The 20,510-nt window shown below is 44.0% G+C and overlaps 1 protein-coding gene across 8 annotated transcripts in view; it reads left to right on the plus strand.

The window, feature by feature from the left end:
- The window catches only part of grip2a (glutamate receptor interacting protein 2a), a 68,967-nt gene that overhangs the window by 14,763 nt on the left and 33,694 nt on the right, over positions 1–20,510 (plus strand). For 7 of the 8 annotated variants that reach the window (XR_010460133.1, XR_003859396.2, XM_029621524.2 and 4 more), the window contains 11 exons: positions 5,512–5,647; positions 6,920–7,065; positions 7,653–7,739; positions 7,838–7,913; positions 8,640–8,785; positions 11,672–11,819; positions 11,997–12,166; positions 17,814–17,933; positions 18,209–18,364; positions 18,604–18,790; positions 19,846–19,991. Coding sequence is in view for 6 of the 8 variants with exons in the window: in XM_029621524.2 (XP_029477384.1) it covers positions 5,512–5,647; positions 6,920–7,065; positions 7,653–7,739; positions 7,838–7,913; positions 8,640–8,785; positions 11,672–11,819; positions 11,997–12,166; positions 17,814–17,933; positions 18,209–18,364; positions 18,604–18,790; positions 19,846–19,991 (1,518 nt within the window). In the remaining 2 variants the exon portion in view is untranslated. The remainder of the gene's footprint in view (positions 1–5,511; positions 5,648–6,919; positions 7,066–7,652; positions 7,740–7,837; positions 7,914–8,639; positions 8,786–11,671; positions 11,820–11,996; positions 12,167–17,813; positions 17,934–18,208; positions 18,365–18,603; positions 18,791–19,845; positions 19,992–20,510) is intronic. The other variant, XM_029621526.2, reaches the window with a different exon arrangement.

The following is a 20,510-nucleotide window of genomic DNA, read 5'->3' on the forward strand; positions in this document are numbered from 1 at the left end:
CATCCCCCATCCATCAGTTTATATGGAGCTGACCACATCCCCTATCCATTACATCTATCAGTTTATATGGAGCAGACCACATCCCCTATCCATGACATCCATCAGTTTATATGGAGCTGACCCCATCCCCTATACATGACGTCCATCAGTTTATATGGAGCTGACCCCATCCCCTATCCATGACATCCATCAGTTTATATGGAGCTGACCCCATCCCCTATCCATGACATCCATCAGTTTATATGGAGCAGACCACATCCCCTATCCATGACATCCATCAGTTTATATGGAGCTGACCCCATCCCCTATCCATGACATCCATCAGTTTATATGGAGCAGACCACATCCCCTATCCATGACATCCATCAGTTTATATGGAGCTGACCACATCCCCTATCCATGACATCCATCAGTTTATATGGAGCTGACCCCATCCCCTATCCATGACGTCCATCAGTTTATATGGAGCTGACCCCATCCCCTATCCATGACATCCATCAGTTTATATGGAGCTGACCCCATCCCCTATCCATGACATCCATCAGTTTATATGGAGCAGACCACATCCCCTATCCATGACATCCATCAGTTTATATGGAGCTGACCCCATCCCCTATCCATGACATCCATCAGTTTATATGGAGCAGACCACATCCCCTATCCATGACATCCATCAGTTTATATGGAGCTGACCACATCCCCTATCCATGACATCTATCAGTTTATATGGAGCTGACCCCATCCCCTATCCATGACATCCATCAGTTTATATGGAGCTGACCCCATCCCCTATCCATGACATCCATCAGTTTATATGGAGCTGACCACATCCCCTATCCATGACATCCATCAGTTTATATGGAGCAGACCACATCCCCTATCCATGACATCCATCAGTTTATATGGAGCTGACCCCATCCATGACATCCCTCAGTTTATATGGAGCAGACTTCATCCCCCATCTATCAGTTTATATGGAGCTGACCCCATCCCCTATCCATGACATCCATCAGTTTATATGGAGCTGAGCCCATCCCCTATCCATGACATCTATCAGTTTATATGGAGCTGAGCCCATCCCCTATCCATGACATCCATCAGTTTATATGGAGCTGACCCCATCCCCTATCCATGACATCCATCAGTTTATATGGAGCTGACCACATCCCCTATCCATGAAATCTATCAGTTTATATGGAGCAGACCACATCCCCTATCCATCAGTTTATATGGAGCAGACCACATCCCCTATCCATGACATCCATCAGTTTATATGGAGCTGACCCCATCCCCTATCCATGACATCCATCAGTTTATATGGAGCAGACCACATCCCCTATCCATGACATCCATCAGTTTATATGGAGCAGACCACATCCCCTATCCATGACATCCATCAGTTTATATGGAGCTGACCCCATCCCCCATCCATCAGTTTATATGGAGCAGACCACATCCCCTATCCATCAGTTTATATGGAGCTGACCACATCCCCTATCCATGACATCCATCAGTTTATATGGAGCTGACCCCATCCCCTATACATGACGTCCATCAGTTTATATGGAGCAGACCACATCCCCTATCCATGACATCCATCAGTTTATATGGAGCAGACCACATCCCCTATCCATGACATCCATCAGTTTAGATGGAGCTGACCCCATCCCCTATCCATGACATCTATCAGTTTATATGGAGCAGACCACATCCCCTATCCATAACATCTATCAGTTTATATGGAGCTGACCCCATCCCCTATCCATGACATCCATCAGTTTATATGGAGCAGACCACATCCCCTATCCATCAGTTTATATGGAGCAGACCACATCCACTATCCATGACATCCATCAGTTAATATGGAGCTGACCCCATCCCCTATCCATGACATCCATCAGTTTATATGAAGCTGACCCCATCCCCTATCCAGCTGACCCCATCCCCTATCCATGACATCCACCACATCCCCTATCCATGACATCTATCCATGACATCTTCAGTTTATGGAGCTGACTGACCCCATCCCCTATCCATGACATCCATCAGTTTATATGGAGCTGACATCCCATCCCCTATCCATGACATCCATCAGTTTATATGGAGCTGACCATCCCATGACATCCCCATATCCATGACATCCATCAGTTTATATGGAGACCCCAGACCACATCCCCAGTTTATATGGATCCATGACATCATCTATCAGTTTTATATGACCCCATCCCCCATCCATCAGAGCTGACCCCCATCCATGACATCCCTCAGTTTATATGGAGCAGACCCCATCCCCCATGACATCTATCAGTTTATATGGAGCTGACCCCATCTCCTATCCATGACATCTACCCTGACCCCATCCCCTATCCATGACATCCATCAGTTTATATGGAGCTGATCCCCCCATCCCCTATCCATGACATCTGACCCCATCCCTATCCATGACATCAGTTTATATGAAGCTGAGCCCATCCCCTATCCATGACATCCATCAGTTTATATGGAGCTGACCCCATCCCCTATCCATGACATCCATCAGTTTATATGGAGCTGACCCCATCCCCTATCCATGACATCTATCAGTTTATATGGAGCTGACCCATCCCCTATCCATGACCATCAGTTTATATGAAGCTGACCCCATCCCCTATCCATGACATCATCAGTTTATATGAAGCTGACCCCATCCCCTATCCATGACATCTATCAGTTTATATGGAGCAGACCACATCCCCTATCCATGACATCCATCAGTTTATATGGAGCTGACCCCATCCCCTATCCATGACATCCATCAGTTTATATGGAGCTGACCACATCCCCTATCCATGACATCCATCAGTTTATATGGAGCTGACCCCATCCCCTATCCATGACATCATCAGTTTATATGGAGCTGACCCTATGACCATGACATCCCCTATCCATCAGTTTATATGAAGCTGACATCCATCCATCAGTTTATATGGAGCTGACCCCATCCCCTCAGTTTACATGACTGACCCCATCCCATCAGTTTATATGGAGCAGACCCCATCCCCTATCCATGACATCCATCAGTTTATATGACCCCATCCCCTATCCATGAGCAGACCACATCCCCTATCCATGACATCCATCAGTTTAGATGGAGCTGACCCCATGACCCCATCCCCTATCCATGACATCTATCAGTTTATATGGAGCAGACCACATCCCCTATCCATAACATCTATCAGTTTATATGGAGCTGACCCCATCCCCTATCCATGACATCCATCAGTTTATATGGAGCAGACCACATCCCCTATCCATCAGTTTATATGGAGCAGACCACATCCACTATCCATGACATCCATCAGTTAATATGGAGCAGACCCCATCCCCCATCCATCAGTTTATATGAAGCTGACCCCATCCCCTATCCATGACATCTATCAGTTTATATGAAGCTGACCCCATCCCCTATCCATGACATCTATCAGTTTATATGAAGCTGACCCCATCCCCTATCCATGACATCCATCAGTTTATATGAAGCTGACCCCATCCCCCATCCATCAGTTTATATGAAGCTGACCCCATCCCCTATCCATGACATCTATCAGTTTATATGAAGCTGACCCCATCCCCTATCCATGACATCTATCAGTTTATATGAAGCTGACCCCATCCCCTATCCATGACATCTATCAGTTTATATGAAGCTGACCCCATCCCCCATCCATCAGTTTATATGAAGCTGACCCCATCCCCTATCCATGACATCTATCAGTTTATATGAAGCAGACCCCATCCCCTATCCATGACATCTATCAGTTTATATGAAGCAGACCCCATCCCCCATCCATCAGTTTATATGGAGCTGACCCCATCCCCTATCCATGACATCCATCAGTTTATATGGAGCTGACCCCATCCCCTATCCATGACATCCATCAGTTTATATGGAGCTGACCCCATCCCCTATCCATGACATCTATCAGTTTATATGAAGCAGGTCCCATCCCCCATCCATCAGTTTATATGGAGCTGACCCCATCCCCTATCCATGACATCTATCAGTTTATATGAAGCAGACCCCATCCCCCATCCATCAGTTTATATGAAGCTGACCCCATCCCCTATCCATGACATCTATCAGTTTATATGAAGCTGACCCCATCCCCTATCCATGACATCTATCAGTTTATATGAAGCTGACCCCATCTCCTATCCATGACATCTATCAGTTTATATGAAGCTGACCCCATCCCCTATCCATGACATCCATCAGTTTATATGAAGCTGACCCCATCCCCTATCCATGACATCTATCAGTTTATATGAAGCTGACCCCATCCCCTATCCATGACATCTATCAGTTTATATGAAGCTGACCCCATCCCCTATCCATGACATCCATCAGTTTATATGAAGCTGACCCCATCCCCTATCCATGACATCTATCAGTTTATATGGAGCTGACCACATCCCCTATCCATGACATCTATCAGTTTATATGAAGCTGACCCCATCTCCTATCCATGACATCTATCAGTTTATATGAAGCTGACCCCATCCCCTATCCATGACATCTATCAGTTTATATGAAGCTGACCCCATCCCCTATCCATGACATCTATCAGTTTATATGAAGCTGACCCCATCCCCTATCCATGACATCTATCAGTTTATATGAAGCTGACCCCATCCCCTATCCATGACATCCATCAGTTTATATGGAGCTGACCCCATCCCCTATCCATGACATCCATCAGTTTATATGGAGCTGACCACATCCCCTATCCATGACATCCATCAGTTTATATGAAGCTGACCCCATCCCCTATCCATGACATCTATCAGTTTATATGAAGCTGACCCCATCCCCTATCCATGACATCCATCAGTTTATATGAAGCTGACCCCATCCCCCATCCATCAGTTTATATGAAGCTGACCCCATCCCCTATCCATGACATCCATCAGTTTATATAAAGCTGACCCCATCCCCCATTCATCAGTTTATATGAAGCTGACCCCATCCCCCATCCATCAGTTTATATGAAGCTGACCCCATCCCCCATCCATCAGTTTATATGAAGCTGACCCCATCCCCTATCCATGACGTCCATCAGTTTATATGGAGCAGACTCCATCCCCTATCCATGACATCTATCATCAGAGAGTAGAGGGAGGGGGAGAGAGGAGAGAGAGAAAGTGAGTCAGACAGAGAGAGATAATGAGGGGTAGAGAAAGAGACAGAATGTCAGAGGCAGAGATAATCAAGCCGTGTTTGTAACAGTTCAGACAAACAGACCCTGTGTCCCAGATGGATGCTGACTCAGTGACTCTGTCCATACACTGTTCCTCCTGTGTTTTTTCCCTGTGTCGCTGTGTGTCCCTGTATGTTCCTGTGTGCCCCTGTGTGTTCCTATGTGTCCCTGTTTGTTCTTGTGTGTCCTTGTATGTTCCTGTGTGACCCTGTGTGTTCCTATGTGTCCCTGTTTGTTCTTGTGTGTCCCTGTGTGTCTTCCTGTGTGTGTGTAGAAGACTACCGGGGTGTGACCACTGTGGACCTAATAAAGAGGGAGGGCAGCAGCTTGGGCCTCACCATCTCCGGGGGGTCCGATAAGGACGGCAAGCCCAGAGTGTCCAACCTACGGCCAGGTGGGCTAGCTGCCAGGTGAGATCTCCACTGAGATGACACATCCGTAACCTGGCAACCGCAGCGAGCTGTCTGTATGTGTTACCCACATCATCCACACTGTAACACACCGCCTCACACTAACCTGGGGATCATAAACGCTGCAGGAGACCAGCTGTTTACTGGGTGATGTGGAGCCTGGAACTGATATTCCACCAGAGCATAGTTTAGGAGAGGGTCTCCTATGTTAATAAACAAGATTAATATGGATGTTCCCTATCACACAAACTAAATTAAATGACATCTTACTACAGTGAATTAATTGGTATTAAGTTAATGTAGAGAGAACTGTTTTAAGCGACTACCTGCTTTATTTAATTGCCTCCCAATTGTCTTGGTATTCATAGTGATTTAATGTTTCTATTTTGGAGTGTGGAGCCATGTTATTTCAGTAAAGATAGTTGAATAAACATTCAATTCATATAATTTGTCCTTATGTCAGCCATAAACGCAGTGGAAAGCTCTCTCACGCTTCAGAGTGACTAAGTGGCATGTGACTGCAGCCTCTCATCTTTATTTATTACACACACTCATATTAAATACTGCAAAATTACATTCTTTCTGCCACCACAAAAGTGTCTCAGTATAGAATGTGGTCAACCGACTAGATATGACAATCGTGATATTACTTAACAGCTTATCTCACTGCTATTATAACCATTACACCACTGGCCTGTTTGCTAGTCGACTCGGTTGATCTCACACACACAATATATCTATGTTAAGATGAAAGCGTATGACCGTGTTTGGTAGGCTCATGCTGATGTGTGTGTCCTGAGTCACTGTAGCGATTGGCAGTAGCCCAGAGGTGTAGCAGAGCAGCACATCTATTTAATTAGCATCCAAATGAGCATCGTGTTGACTCACAATGTCACATGGGAGACATCATGTGAAACATGTCTCTCATCTCTATCTGTCTGTCTGTCTGTCTGAATCATTCTAGGGTTGCATCTATTTGCATAGCTTGTGTTATAATTAGACAGACTTTCTGCTACAAAGATGCCGAACATTAGTCATGACAGGGCAGTGATGAAGATACACAACAACGTTCTGAAGCCATGAATCAGGAGATCATATGTTGTTTTCAGAGTTTATCATTAGTGGGGCCAGGAGGTTTTCCTAAACATGTGACCCAACCAATCCAGAGATATTCCCTGGCTAAGTGACATCGTCAGGAAAAACTCATCAAGCAACGTCTTCAATGTTCTCTGCTGGGGTTGTGCTCTATTGTAGCTCTATCTCTCCTTGTAGGAGTGACCAGCTGAATGTGGGAGACTACATCAAGTCTGTGAACGGCATCAACCTGTCCAAGCTCCGCCACGAGGAGATCATCAGCCTGCTGAAGAACATAGGGGAACGTGTGGTGCTGGAAGTGGAGTACGAATTACCTCCCTTTGGTATGAGCACTTCTAGTGTGTATCGTCCTGCATCTATTATAGTAGGTCTATAATATCCATATATTTTCAAATAACATATACAGTAGTGGAGATAAGGTCAACATAGCTTGCCTTTGTTCTTGGTTGAAAAAGCATCCACTTCTCTCTGTTGTTGTCTTCTCATGCTGGGACATTATTCCAGTACAGTAGTTGTCAATTTATTTCTGGACTGTGACCCAGCAAGTAAACAAACTAATCAGAATCCCAGTGGAGGCTGGTGTCATTTTCAATCTGAAGACACGCTCATTTGATGGCCCAAATGGAATGAATGGAATGTGTTTGATTTCTTTGATACCTTTCCATTCTAGCCATGAGCTGTCCTCCCTCCACTGGATGATCCAGTTTTGACCCATAAGGACCAAAACAGCAACCCAGCAATGGGTCGCAACTCACATTGGCAGTTAACACTAACCCTGAACCCAAGGACCCTGTACAGCAAACGAGAGGGGGAAATAAGATAAGATCAAATAATTCAAACCTAGGTTAAAACACTGAATGTGAATCATGAATGTGACAGTTGTTCTCTCTCTCCCCATCTCTGTTTCCAGTCCAGAATGCTCCCTCGGGTGTCATATCTAAGACCATAGAGGTGTGCCTATACAAAGAGGGTAACAGCTTTGGATTCGTCATGAGAGGTGGGCATCATTCAGTCTGCTAGAATGTACAGTGTGTATAATGAAGGGTGGCAGAGGATGAAAGATTGAACCTGATCGTGTGTGTTCTGCTTCTCTAGGAGGGTTCCATGAAGACTGGCACAGGTCTCGTCCTCTGGTAGTGACCTACGTACGGCCCGGGGGTCCTGCTGATAGGTAAAGACATGCATAGGTGTGTGTGTGCACACACGTTATTATTCCCTCATGAGTAATTTCACATGAGTAAGCAATTAAGAAGCTCTGGAATGCCTTGTTTTCAGTCAGTGTATGTATCTGTGTGCAATCGGTACAGCTTGCTGGACCTGGTTTTCTCTTTGCCATTTGTTTCAATGGCAAATGCTATTGAAAAGATGTAGTGATGCGTGCCCCCCAGACCTATGGAAATGCAGTCATGCATTAATGTTATATCCACATTAACAGTATAAAGAGCAAGCTTCATCCTAAGGCTAGGGACTAGCTAGCTGAATGCTGTACTGCACTGTTTCTGTCCAGGATTTCTCAGAAGATTAAGGGCAACATACATTGTATATACATCAAACAGTGATATGTTGAGTGTACTGTACACCATGAGAGAATATATAGATATTATTTATGCTTATTCATTTATGTTCATTCATTTGCTGAGAGGTCAGAGGTAGAATCTATCTTTTACCAGAGAGAGGACATTGGGAACTGTTTGGTGGCGAAATATGACTGTACTGCAATGTCCAAAACACCTCCTTGTTCCCTTTTGAAAGTTCCTCTATTCCTAGAGACAGCAAACAGAAAGATGGTGACCATGTGATGTGTCTGTGTGGAAAGAGTGCCTGCATTCGATGCCCTCTCCTTCATGCACACTTAAGGGTTAGTGTTCTCTCACCTCTCTCTCTGTCTCCCTAACAGAGAGGGCACACTGAAGGCTGGTGACCGCGTGTTGAGCGTGGATGGGATGCCCTTAAACCGAGAGAAGCACGCTGACACCCTCACTATGCTGATGCAGTGTAGCCAGGAAGCCCTGTTCCTGATTGAGTATGACGTCTCCGTCATGGGTGAGCACACACACGCTGGTCGGAGGGGTATTATGTGAGAATACGGCAGGCAAGGCAACATCGCTCTGAGGGTAAATTATGCGCCCGTTCCACAAGAATGTATTAGAGCGAGTGTTCGTGGCTCAGAAGCCGCCACTGGGGATTCACACGACTACAAAACATGTCAACACTTAGTAGGAATGGTAGAGCAGGTACATACAACAAATACTCTACTGATTCTAATATAGAAGTCGACTCTATACCATATGTAAGTAAGCCAAATCACCCGGAAGTTTAGGATTATTTTCTTTAATTTTGCATGTTACATAGAACGGTTTTATTCTTCTAAATGAAGCAAAAAAACTAAAACAGAGATCTAAGCTTTTATATATCCTAATTAGAACTAGTGCTTCACAGTCAGTCAGTCAGACAGTCAGTCAGTCAGTCAGTCAGACAGTCAGTTAGACAGTCAGTTAGACAGACAGATGTTCCTGACCCCGAAAGAGCCTCACAGAAGGGTGCAGAATGTTGAGGACCGAGAGCTTGCGTCAGTTTGGCATGGTCAAATGTCAAATAACCCTTCAGTCTGTTCTCCTCCGATTAAAAATAAATAAATACAGAAATACTTCATTTACATAGGTATTCACACCCCTGAGTCAATACTTTGTGGAAGCACATTTGGCGGCGAATAAAGCTATGAGTCTGAGAATATAGAGCTGGTGGGATTTTCCATGCACCGGCAGAACAGAGACGCTACCTCTGGTAAGACGAGGGGTGGGGGGGTGTGTATTTATGTCAATAACAGCTGGTGAGAGGTATTAACAGATGTCTTGAGGTATTACTCTCCTGAGGTAGAGTACCTTATGATAAGCTGTCAACCGCACTATTTACCAAGAGAGTTCTCATCTGTATTATTCATAGCGTCTATTTACTACCACAAAGAGAAGCTGGCATTAAGACCGCTCTCAACCAACTCTATAAGCCTATAAGCAAAGAAGAAAATGCTCACCCAGAAGCGGAGCTCCAAAGTGTCCGGGGACTTTAATGCAGGCAACCTTAAATCAGTTTTACCAACATTTTACCAGCATATCAGGTGCAACCAGGGAAAAGCGTCCAGATTAGTCTCCCGCTCCTTGTAAGAGGCAGCTCTAGCCTTTAGCTCGATGCAGATGTTGCCTGTAATCCATGGCTTCTGGTTGGGATATGTACGTACAGTCACTGTGGGGACGACGTCATCGATGCACTTATTGATAAAGCCGGTGACTGAGGTGGTATACTCCTCAATGCCATTGGATGAATCCCGGAACATATTCCAGTCTGTGCTAGCAGAACAGTCCTGTAGTGTAGCATCCGCGTCATCTGACCACTTCCGTATTGAGTGAGTCACTGGTACTTCCTGCTTTAGTTTTAGTTTGAAAGCAGGAATTAGGAAGATAGAATTACGGTCAGATTTGCCAAATGTAGGGCGGGGGAGAGCTTTGTATGCATCTCTGTTGGTGCCCACATCACCAACGAACTATCATGGTCCAAACGTTCCAAGACAGTCGTGAAGAGGGCACGACAAAACCTTTTCCCCCTCAGGAGACTGAAAAGATTTGGCATGGGTCCCTAGATCCTCAAAAGGTTCTACAGCTGCACCACCGAGAGCATCTTGACCGGTTGCATCACCGCTTGGTATGGAAACTACTCGGCATCTGACTGTAAGACGCCACAGAGGGTAGTGCGAACGGCCCAGTACATCACTGGGGCCAAGCTTCCTGCCATCCAGGACCTATATAATAGGTGTCAGAGGAGTCCAGAAAATTGTCAGAGACTCCATTCACCAAGTTCTAGACTGTTTTCTCTGCTACCGCATGGCAAGCGGTACCGGAGCACCAAGTCTAGGACCAAAAGGCTCCTCAACAGCTTCTACCCCCCGCGTGCAATGCTGCTACTCGCTGTTTGTTTGTTACCTATGCATAGTCACTTCGCCCCCACCTACATGTACAGATGACCTCAACTAGCCTGTACCCCTGCACACTGACTCGGTACCGGTCCCCACTGTATATACTGTAGCTCTGTTATTCTTATTGTGTTACTTTTTATTATTGCTTTTTATTTTAGCCTATTTGGTAAATATTTTCTTCTTCTTGAACTGCACTGTTGGTTAAGGGCTTGCAAGTAAGCATTTCACGGTAGTCTACACTTGTGGTATTCAGCGCATGTGGCAAATAAAGCATGATTTGATTTGATTTGAGTAATCTTGGGTATGTCTGTATCAGCTTTGAACATCTGGATTTGGGGATTTTATCCAATTCTTCCTAGTAGATTTTCCCAAGCACTGTTAAGTAAGATGGGGACCGGCGGTGAACAGCAATCTTCAAGTCATTCCACGGATTTTCAATGGGATTCAAATCTGGGCTTTGGCTGGGCCACTCAAGGACTTTCACATTCTTGTTCTGAAGCTATTCCAGCATTTCTTCGGCTATATGCTTGAGGTCATTGTCCTGTTGGAAGGTAAATCTTCGCCCAAGTCTAAGGTCATCCGTTATCACTGGATAGCATGTCTCATACCGTATGTCATCAGCTGAGACAGCTTGACATCTGTGCTGCCGGAGTTAAATATTAAATGAGGTGGGTTGAGGTGAAGTAAATGGGAATATCCTTGTTTGGAATAAAGTGGGAAAACATCATTAACAAACCAAATGTCCCCTGAAATAAAATAATGGGGTCTTCATTTTAGAGAGAGGGGATAATGAAGACAAAGTAAATGGAAATTATAATTATAACATTTCTTAAGTACTCAGACACTGATTTCATCACTGTACTGTAGTGACCTTATTAACCCAACACCAAGCAACCTCATCAATTCACTACAGTACTATGGATATTCCACCCTAATGCCGTGCATGTCTATCTTTCTCTCAGAGTCTGTGCAGCAGGCCTCTGGCCCCCTGCTGGTGGAGATAGTGAAGTGTCCTGCAGCCAGCCTGGGTGTCAGCCTGGCTACTGCAGTGTACAGGAACAAGCAGGTCATCGTCATTGACAAAATCAAACAGGCCAGTGTGGTGGAGAGGTGAGCCAAGCCTCCTGTCACTATCAATGTAAAACTGTTTTACTTGCATACCAAAGAGATCATATTGTATTTTGCATTAAAATAGCTTTATACTAAATGTAATATGCTTTTCTACTTTCAAACCCCTCTCTGTCTGTCCCTTTCCTACCCCTCTCTCTCTCTCTCTCTCTCTCTCAGGTGTGGGGCATTGCATATAGGTGATCTTCTCCTGTGTATAGATGGGACCAGTACTGAGCACTGTTCCCTGATGGAGGCCACGCAGCTGTTGGCCCAAACCTCTGACATTGTTAAATTGGAGATCCTGACAGCCAATCAGAGCAGACTTCCCATGAGACCTCAAAACACAGGTCTTTATATTTTTATTTATTTAACCTTTATTTAACTAGTCAAGTCAGTTAAGAACTAATTCTTATTTACATTGACGGCCTACCAAAAGGCAAAAGGCCTCTTGCGGGGACGGGGGCTGGGTTAAAAAATATATATATATATATATATATATATATATATATATATATATATATATATATAGGCCAAAACACACATAACGACAAGAGAGACAACACAACACTACATAAAGAGAGACCTAAGATATCAACATAGCATGGCAGCAACACATTACAACAACACAGCTGGGTAGCAACACAACATGACAGCAGCACAACATGGTAGCAGCATAAAACATGGTACAAACATTATTGGGCACAGACAACAGCACAAAGGGCAAGAAGGTAGACACAACAATACATCACTCAAAGCAGCCAGAACTGCAAGTAAGAGTCTTTGAGTGAAGAGATAAAAATGTCCAGTTGGAGTGTTTTTTGCAGCCCGTTCCAGTCGCTGGCTGCAGAGAACTGAAAAGAGAAGGGACTCAGAGATGCGTGTGCTTTGGGGACCTTTAACAGAATGTGACTGTCAGAACGGGTGTTGTATGTGGAGGCCTAAGAGGGTTTTAGAAATAAGCATCCACCAGTGGGTCTTGGACGGGTATACAGAGATGACCAGTTTACAGAGGAGTATAGAGTGCAGTCATGTGTCTTATAAGGAGCATTGGTGGCAAATCTGATGGCCGAATGGCAAAAAACATCTAGCCTGCCGATCTATAAATGACGTCTCATTAATCTAGCATGGGTAGGATGGTCATCTGAATCAGGGTTAGTTTGTCAGCTTGGGTGAAGGGGAGTGATTACGATAGAGGAAACCAAGTCTAGATTTAACCTTAACCTGTGGCTTTGATATGTGCTGAGAGAAGGACAGTGTACCGTCTGGCCATGCTCCCAAGTACTTGTTTGAGGTGACTACCTCAAGCTCCAAACCCTCAGAGATAGTAATCACACCGGTGGGGAGAGGGGCAGTATCCCAACACTCTCCAAGGCGTCCTCTCCTCCCCCCTTCACAGTCCTTTGTTTATGCAATGTTTAGGTAGTTTTCTAGCTAGTAAGATGGCACCAACAGATATGGCAGCTCTGCTTCTAGCTCCGAAGCAACTTTGCAGTATTTCGTTTTTTTGTGTGTTATTTCTTACATTATTAGCCCAGAAATGTTTTTGTGTTATTACATACAGCCAGAAATAACTTTTGGATATCAGAGCGGCGGTAACTCACCAGCATTATGGACAGGAATATGACTTTCCAGAATTGGATCCTTTGTTCGTACCACCCAGGGCAATTGAACTTATTCTAGAGACTGCTCCGGAAGAGAAGAGGTATTCGAAGTGGACTTCTAGTCCGACTCAGGAGGCATGCATACCATTCACCGCTTCCGAGTATATAACTTGCTAATGTTCAGTCTCTGGATAATAAAGTATTTTATTTTTTATTCATTTTATTTCATCTTTATTTAACTAGGCAATCAGAACAAATTCTTATGTACAATGACGGCCTACACCAGCCAAACCCGGACGATGCTGGGCCAATTGTGCGCCGCCCTATGGGACTCCCAATCATGACCGATTGTGATACAACCTGGAATCAAACCAGGGTGTCTGTAGTGACGCCTCAAGTACTGAGATGCAGTGCCTTAGACCGCTGCGCCACTCGGGAGCCCAGGGCGAGGATCTCCTTCCAGAGAGACATCATGGATTGTAACATACTCTGTTTCACGGAAACATGGCTCTCTTGGGATATACTGTCCCTGTCCATTCAGCCATCTGGGTTCTCGGTACATCGCGCAGACAGGAATAAAGAACTCTCTGGAAGAAGAAAGGCGGGGTTGTATGTTTCATGATTAACCCATATGGTGTGATTGTGATAACATACATAAACTCAAGTCCTCTTGTTCACCCAACCTAGAAAATCTCACAATCAAATTCTGTATTACCTCCCAAGAGAATTCTCTACGATTATAGTCACAGCCGTGTATATTCCCCCTCAAGCCGATGCCATGACGGCTCTCAAGGAACTACACTGGACTCTATGCAGACTGGAAACCACATATCTTGAGGCTGCATTTATTGTAGCTGTGGTTTTTAACACAGAAAATTTGAGGAAAACGCTACCAAAGTTCTAACAACACATTGACTCGCGCTGGTAAAACATTGGACTACTGCTACTCATCCCTACAAGGCCCTCCCCCGCCCTCTCTTCAGCAAATCTGTTCACGACTCCATTTTGCTACTCCCTTCCTATAGGCAGAAACTCAAACAGGAAGTACCCGTGCTAAGGTCTATTCAATGCTTGTCTGACCAATCGGAATCCATGCTTCAAGATTGTTTAGATCACACGGACTGGGATATATTCCGGATAGCCTCTGAGAATAACATCAACGAATACACGGATATGGTGTGAGTTCATCAGGAAGTGTATAGGAGATGTTGTACCCACTGTGACTATTAAAACCTACCCAAACCAGAAACCGTGGATAGATGCCAGCATTCGCGCAAAACTGAATGCACAATACACCGCATTTAACGATGGCAAGGTGACTGGGTATATGGCTGAATACAAACAGTGTAGTTATTCCCTCCGTAAGGCAATCAAACAGGCAAAACGTCAGTATAGAGACAAAGTGGAGTTGCAATTCAACGGCTCAGACATGAGACGTATGTGACAGGGCCTACAGACAATCATGGACTACCACGGTGAACTACTCCAACCTCAGGAGGCTGAAGAAATTTAGCTTGGCCTCTAAAACCCTCACAAACTTTTACAGATGCACAATTGAGAGCATCCTGTTGGGCTGTATCACCGCAACCGCAGGGCTCTCCAGAGTGTGGTGCAGTCTGCCCAAAGCATCACTGGGGGGGGCAAACTACCTGCCCTCCAGGACACTTATAGCACCTAATGTCACAGGAAGGCCAAATAGATCATTAAGGACCACCCTAGCCACGACCTGTTCACCCCGCTATCATCCAGAAGGTGAAGTCAGTACAGGTGCATCAAAGCTGGGACCGATACACTGAAAAACAGCTTCTATCTTAAGGCCATCAGGCTATTAAATAGCCATCACTAGCTGGCTTCTACCGGGTTACGCAACCCTGACCCTTAGAGACTGCTGCCCGATATAGTACATAGACTTGGAATCACTGGCCACTTTAATAATGGAACACTAGTCACTTTAATAATGTTTAAATAATGTTTACATACTGCTTTACTCATCTCATACATATATGATGCATTTTATTCTACTGTATGTTAGTCAGTGCCATGCTGACATTGCTCAATCTAATATTTATATAATTCTTAATTCCATTCATTGACTTTTATATTTGTGGGTATTGTTTCATTTTTAGATGCTATTGTACTGTTAGATACTACTGCACTGTTGAAGCTAGGAACACAAGCATTCCACTACATCTGCAATCACATCTGCTAAATATGTGTATGTGACAAATACAATTTGATTTGATTTGCATATGTAACCCAGTAGGAAAAAAATCAGATAAACTGTGTTTTAAGCATATTACCTACATAGTTCCCTCTGCTGCTGTAAAGGGACTGCAGAGGGTGAGCTGCCTCCTCCCGTATGCTGTGAATCACTTAAGTGTGGAGAGGGCTGGAGGTTATGAGCACTGTACCCTGGTGTAGACCGCTGGCCTTTTATGCATCCCGACAAGCTACACACGCACGCACGCGTTGTTGTGTTTTTGGGCCAACAGTCTGAGGTGGTTTCTTTTTATTTATTATATATTTTTTCAAAATGATTAATTTACAAAGCACTGATGTCATGTACATGATAAACAGCTTTAGTTTAAATAGGTTGATCCATGTAACTATTAACAGGTAGAAAGGAACACCTAACAGTTGATTGACAGAGCCTTTGGTCAGAGGTTGTTTCTTAGTATGTGAGGTTGGGAAAGATTGTGAAGCCTGAAGTGTGGTACAACTACGCTGTGTCTTAGTGTCAACTACAGTGGCTTAGTCTTATCTGCGGTGGGCGTCTCAGCATTAGAATATGGATCTTATGGCTAAGTCATTATATTATGGAGACACCCACTACCCAATGGAGTTGAATTACATATCGTTATCTGTCATCGTGAACATGGATTATCATATTGCACTGTATCACACTTATGTATGTACTCAAGATAGTGAAAAGAAAGTGTTTCAGGTAGGTTTTTATTTGTGTCTATAAAATTACTGTAATTTTTCATGTGCTTCTAAGTTGGATTAGATGTAGATTCATTATTGAAATTAAATGCCACAACGATGAGATTATATTTTAATGATACATTCCCTTTGGGTATTAGACATGATCATAAAATGCAATTTGTCTCATCCTCGCTGGGATTTAATAAGACTGATATGGCAACTAAAAGATAAGCTGTTTCTAAAGTATTCCTCAGTAAATATAGGAATTAGAGCTCTATTCTACAGGAGCCAAATGGTTACAGGACCACAGAGTGGGATGGAAGATTTGGAGGAGTGGATAGAAGTTGCCCCTAACTACTGGGAAAGGGTCACATCTTGTCACTCTTCCTATGGTTAGGCCTAGGGGATACGAAAGGGTTAATGAAAAAGACTTGCTTTCATAAGACATACTACAATGTCTTGGATTTAACCAGATGACCTGGATCTGTGAGACATCCTTCATCCATGTGAGGAGGGAGACTGTCCCAGATGAAGACTGTAGGAATAGAACACTACTGTGTCCCCGTTAAGCTGTGTGGTTTGGTCACATTCAAGTGTTCAGCTACACATTGTTCCCTTTAATGTTTCATTCATCATTTGGTTTTACTACATTGTTTGTGGGTGTGAGAATAGAATAGCCAATACTGTATCTTTCGGGCTACAACCTGCATTTTACAGCATTAAAGAATATAAATCATTTGTAAAGGGGGTAAACATTTGGGGACACAGCCATCACACAGTAAATGCAGTCCAAAGAGTAGAACATTTCAGATCAGTATTTATTCTGTGTCATCTGGCATCTTTTTCTCCAATCCCATTAACTTTTCACACAACTGAATAAGCCTCAGGTTTGACACTGACAGCTCACATGCTCAATTGGTCAATTGGTCTGCCAATCAGGAGAGAGGCAGGACATATCTTATCCATGAGGCGTCATCTGCAATTAGCCTTTCGGGTTTCAGCTGTGTTCAATGAAGGCAGATTCACATGGCATGTCCTCACTTCGCAAGGCAGTATTAGCTCAGTGAGTCAGTTCTGGCTGACCTACCAGTGTTTTTACAAACCTAGTTTCTTTTGCTTTCTTCAAAGTGAAATTGTAAAATGTTCTCAAATCTGCATTCAGCTTTGTTGAAGCTTGTTAGTAAAAGTAAGAACATTTCTCAGCCATTCTGTCCTTCTTTGCTCCATTCAATTACATGTGTCTCACTGATTTTCCTGTGTTGACAAATGCATTATGCCACAGGATTCAATCTAGTGTACCATGAAGAAAACAAAATATCAATGACTGCCTGTTATCCTGCAGGCTCGGGGGTGTAAATGGAGATTAAAGCAGCATTTAATGGGCAGAATTTAGTAGCACATTGCTGTGCCTGAGTAGAGTAATTTTCCTTATAAACAACTTTTACATTTTGTTTCATTGTGGCTGCAGTGAAAGTGGAGAAGAGCAACCTTCACCATTGGGACCCCACTGTTAACTACAGCCACACCCAACACTGCAAGACATGGAGCAGTCCCAGCCACCCACTCAACCAGCAGGACCACTGCACATGTGAGTTATAATGTGTGAATATGCTGCTGGGTATAGTTCAGTATATAGAATTTTCCTTGCTAAGTGTATGTATTTTAAAAGTTGCTGTTGATCATGTCTTTTTTCAGTTTATGATGCTCTGATCCCAATGATAATGTTACGATATCATTAACTGTGTATTAGCATGTAGCCCAGGTGCAGTGTGGAGTTACAGGTCAAGTGACGAGTTGCATTATTCTACCTTGAAGGGGTTTCTTTTTGCATTGATTTGATGTTGTGAGCATGTGTCCTTTCAGCTCTGGTGTGTGGTGGCTTCTCCCCTTCCTCCACAGCCACCTCAGGGTACAGCAGTAGCCAGGGCAGCAGCACCCTACCCTGCCCCATCCCATCCACCAGCCCCCGTAGCACCACACATAAGAGACGCCAGAGGAGGAAGGAGCACAAGAGCTCACGTATGTGGATTGTGTACTGCTTTAAAAACAAATGTGTATTCATAACCGTCTTTTAGAATAGTTTGAGAATTGACCTAACTCCCCTCATTAAAGGGGTGACTGCTCTGATGACGGATCACTGACATGGACTGATGGAAAGGCTGATAGCTGACTCACTCTCTCTCTCTCTCTCCATCTATCCATTCATTCCTCCCCTTTCTCTCAATGTATCACACTATCCACCCTTCCCCCTCACCCAGTGTCCCTAGCATCCAGCTCAGTGGGCCCTGGGGGTCAGGTTGTTCATGTGGAGACCAGCGAGGTCATCGTGAGGGGGGATCCACTCACAGGGTTCGGGGTTCAGCTGCAAGGGGGTGTCTTTGCCACAGAGACCCTGACCGTTCCCGCAGTCATCCGCTTCATCGAGCCTGACAGCCCTGCCGAAAGGTTACACACACACAGCCTCCCAGACAGAGAAGTACTGTACAGTGTGGAGTGACCTTGACCTTAGGGCCATGTCTTAGTCACTCATCGGACGGTAGGGTGTCATCAGAGGAATACTAATCTGGGTCTCCTATCCGAAGATGACACTTTTAGCTCCGCTGTGTCCTAGCAGTTCCATTAGGCACCTTGCTTTGAGGTAATGGTAACAACTTCAGTTGTATTAGAATCTGTGAGAAGCAAGTGAATCAATTACATTTTACTATGTTTTATTTATAAAAGTTTATCCTGGCCTTGCTTCTAAAAAGCATTTATCTGTTAATTTATTAAGGAAATGGATAGCCCTGATTAGGCCAATGTGTGCTCTCTGCCCTTGTCTTGTAAGAGTAATGTTTGTGTCTGTATGGACAACAGAAGGCCATGTCCTCTGGGTGGTGTAATACCATTTAAAGTCTCCCTCCGTTGGGAGGGAGTGACTCAAGCAGAACATCCTATTGTGATGTTCGTCTCAGCACTAACGCAAGGTTAATTAATTGCAGTGTTTAGTGAATTAATCCTAGTTGACAGTGCTGCTATGTGTGTGCTGCTAAGCGTGTGTGTGTGTGTGTGTGTGTGGGGGGGGGGGTGTGTAACGTGAGGGTGAAGTGTGTGTCCTTGCCCTTTATTTAAGGTCAAGCAAGGTGAAGAGTAATTCTCTTATCAGGGAAGTGATTGACAATTGTTCAACTTTGGTGCATATTGATCCATTATTCAACAGTCACTGCCCATTTTTTTAGAAGAAATTTAATGGTCAAGCAAGGTGAAGGGTTGATTGTGGGTAATTTCTCTTATCAGGGAAGTGATTGACAATTGTTCAACTTTGGTGCATATTGATCCATTATTCAACAGTCACTGGAGTCAAAGCCATTTTTCTGAGAATAGAAATGTCTAACTGTATAAAGGCCACACAGAATTATGCCGAATGCCACATAGAATTACACATTGTCCCTTATTGTTCTCTACTATGTATTAAAAAGATTCTCCCTCCATTGTACTCTTCTAACTATTCACTGTGTCATCAGATGTGGGTTGCTGCAGGTGGGGGACAGACTCCTGTCCATCAACAGAATCCCTACAGAGGATGGAACACTGGAGGAGGCCAATCAGCTACTGCGTGACGCTGCTCTGGCCAATAAGGTCACCCTGGAGATTGAGTTTGATGTAGCAGGTATAGTCTTTTTAATTAGTTTAACCTTTGTTCATCCAAGTTGAAATAGCATCTCAAATCAAAATGTATTGGTCACGTGCGCAGATTTGCAGGTGTTACAGCAGGTGCAGTGAAATGCTTATGTTACTTGCTCCAACAGTGCAGTAGAATGTCAAATACACAAGTAATCTAAACAGCAAATCAAGAAATAACAATCCAAAGTAGATATATTAGTGAGCATGTGTGAGAATCGAGAATATTAATATAAATGTGTTCTGTGTAAAGACAGTATATAATTTCTAAAATGGTATGTACAGTTGTGGCCAAAAGTTGAGTGACACAAATATTAATTTTCACAATGTCTGCTGCTTCAGTTTGTATGATGGCAATTTGCATATACTCCAGAATGTTATGAAGAGTGATCAGATGAATTGCAATTAATTGTAAAGTCCCTCTTTGCCATGCAAATTAATTGAATCCCCCCAAAAACATTTCCACTGCATTTCAGCCCTGCCACAAAAGGACCAGCTGACATGTCAG

Source organism: Oncorhynchus nerka, linkage group LG20 (assembly GCF_034236695.1).
Source record: "Oncorhynchus nerka isolate Pitt River linkage group LG20, Oner_Uvic_2.0, whole genome shotgun sequence".
NCBI classification, from domain to species: domain Eukaryota; kingdom Metazoa; phylum Chordata; class Actinopteri; order Salmoniformes; family Salmonidae; genus Oncorhynchus; species Oncorhynchus nerka.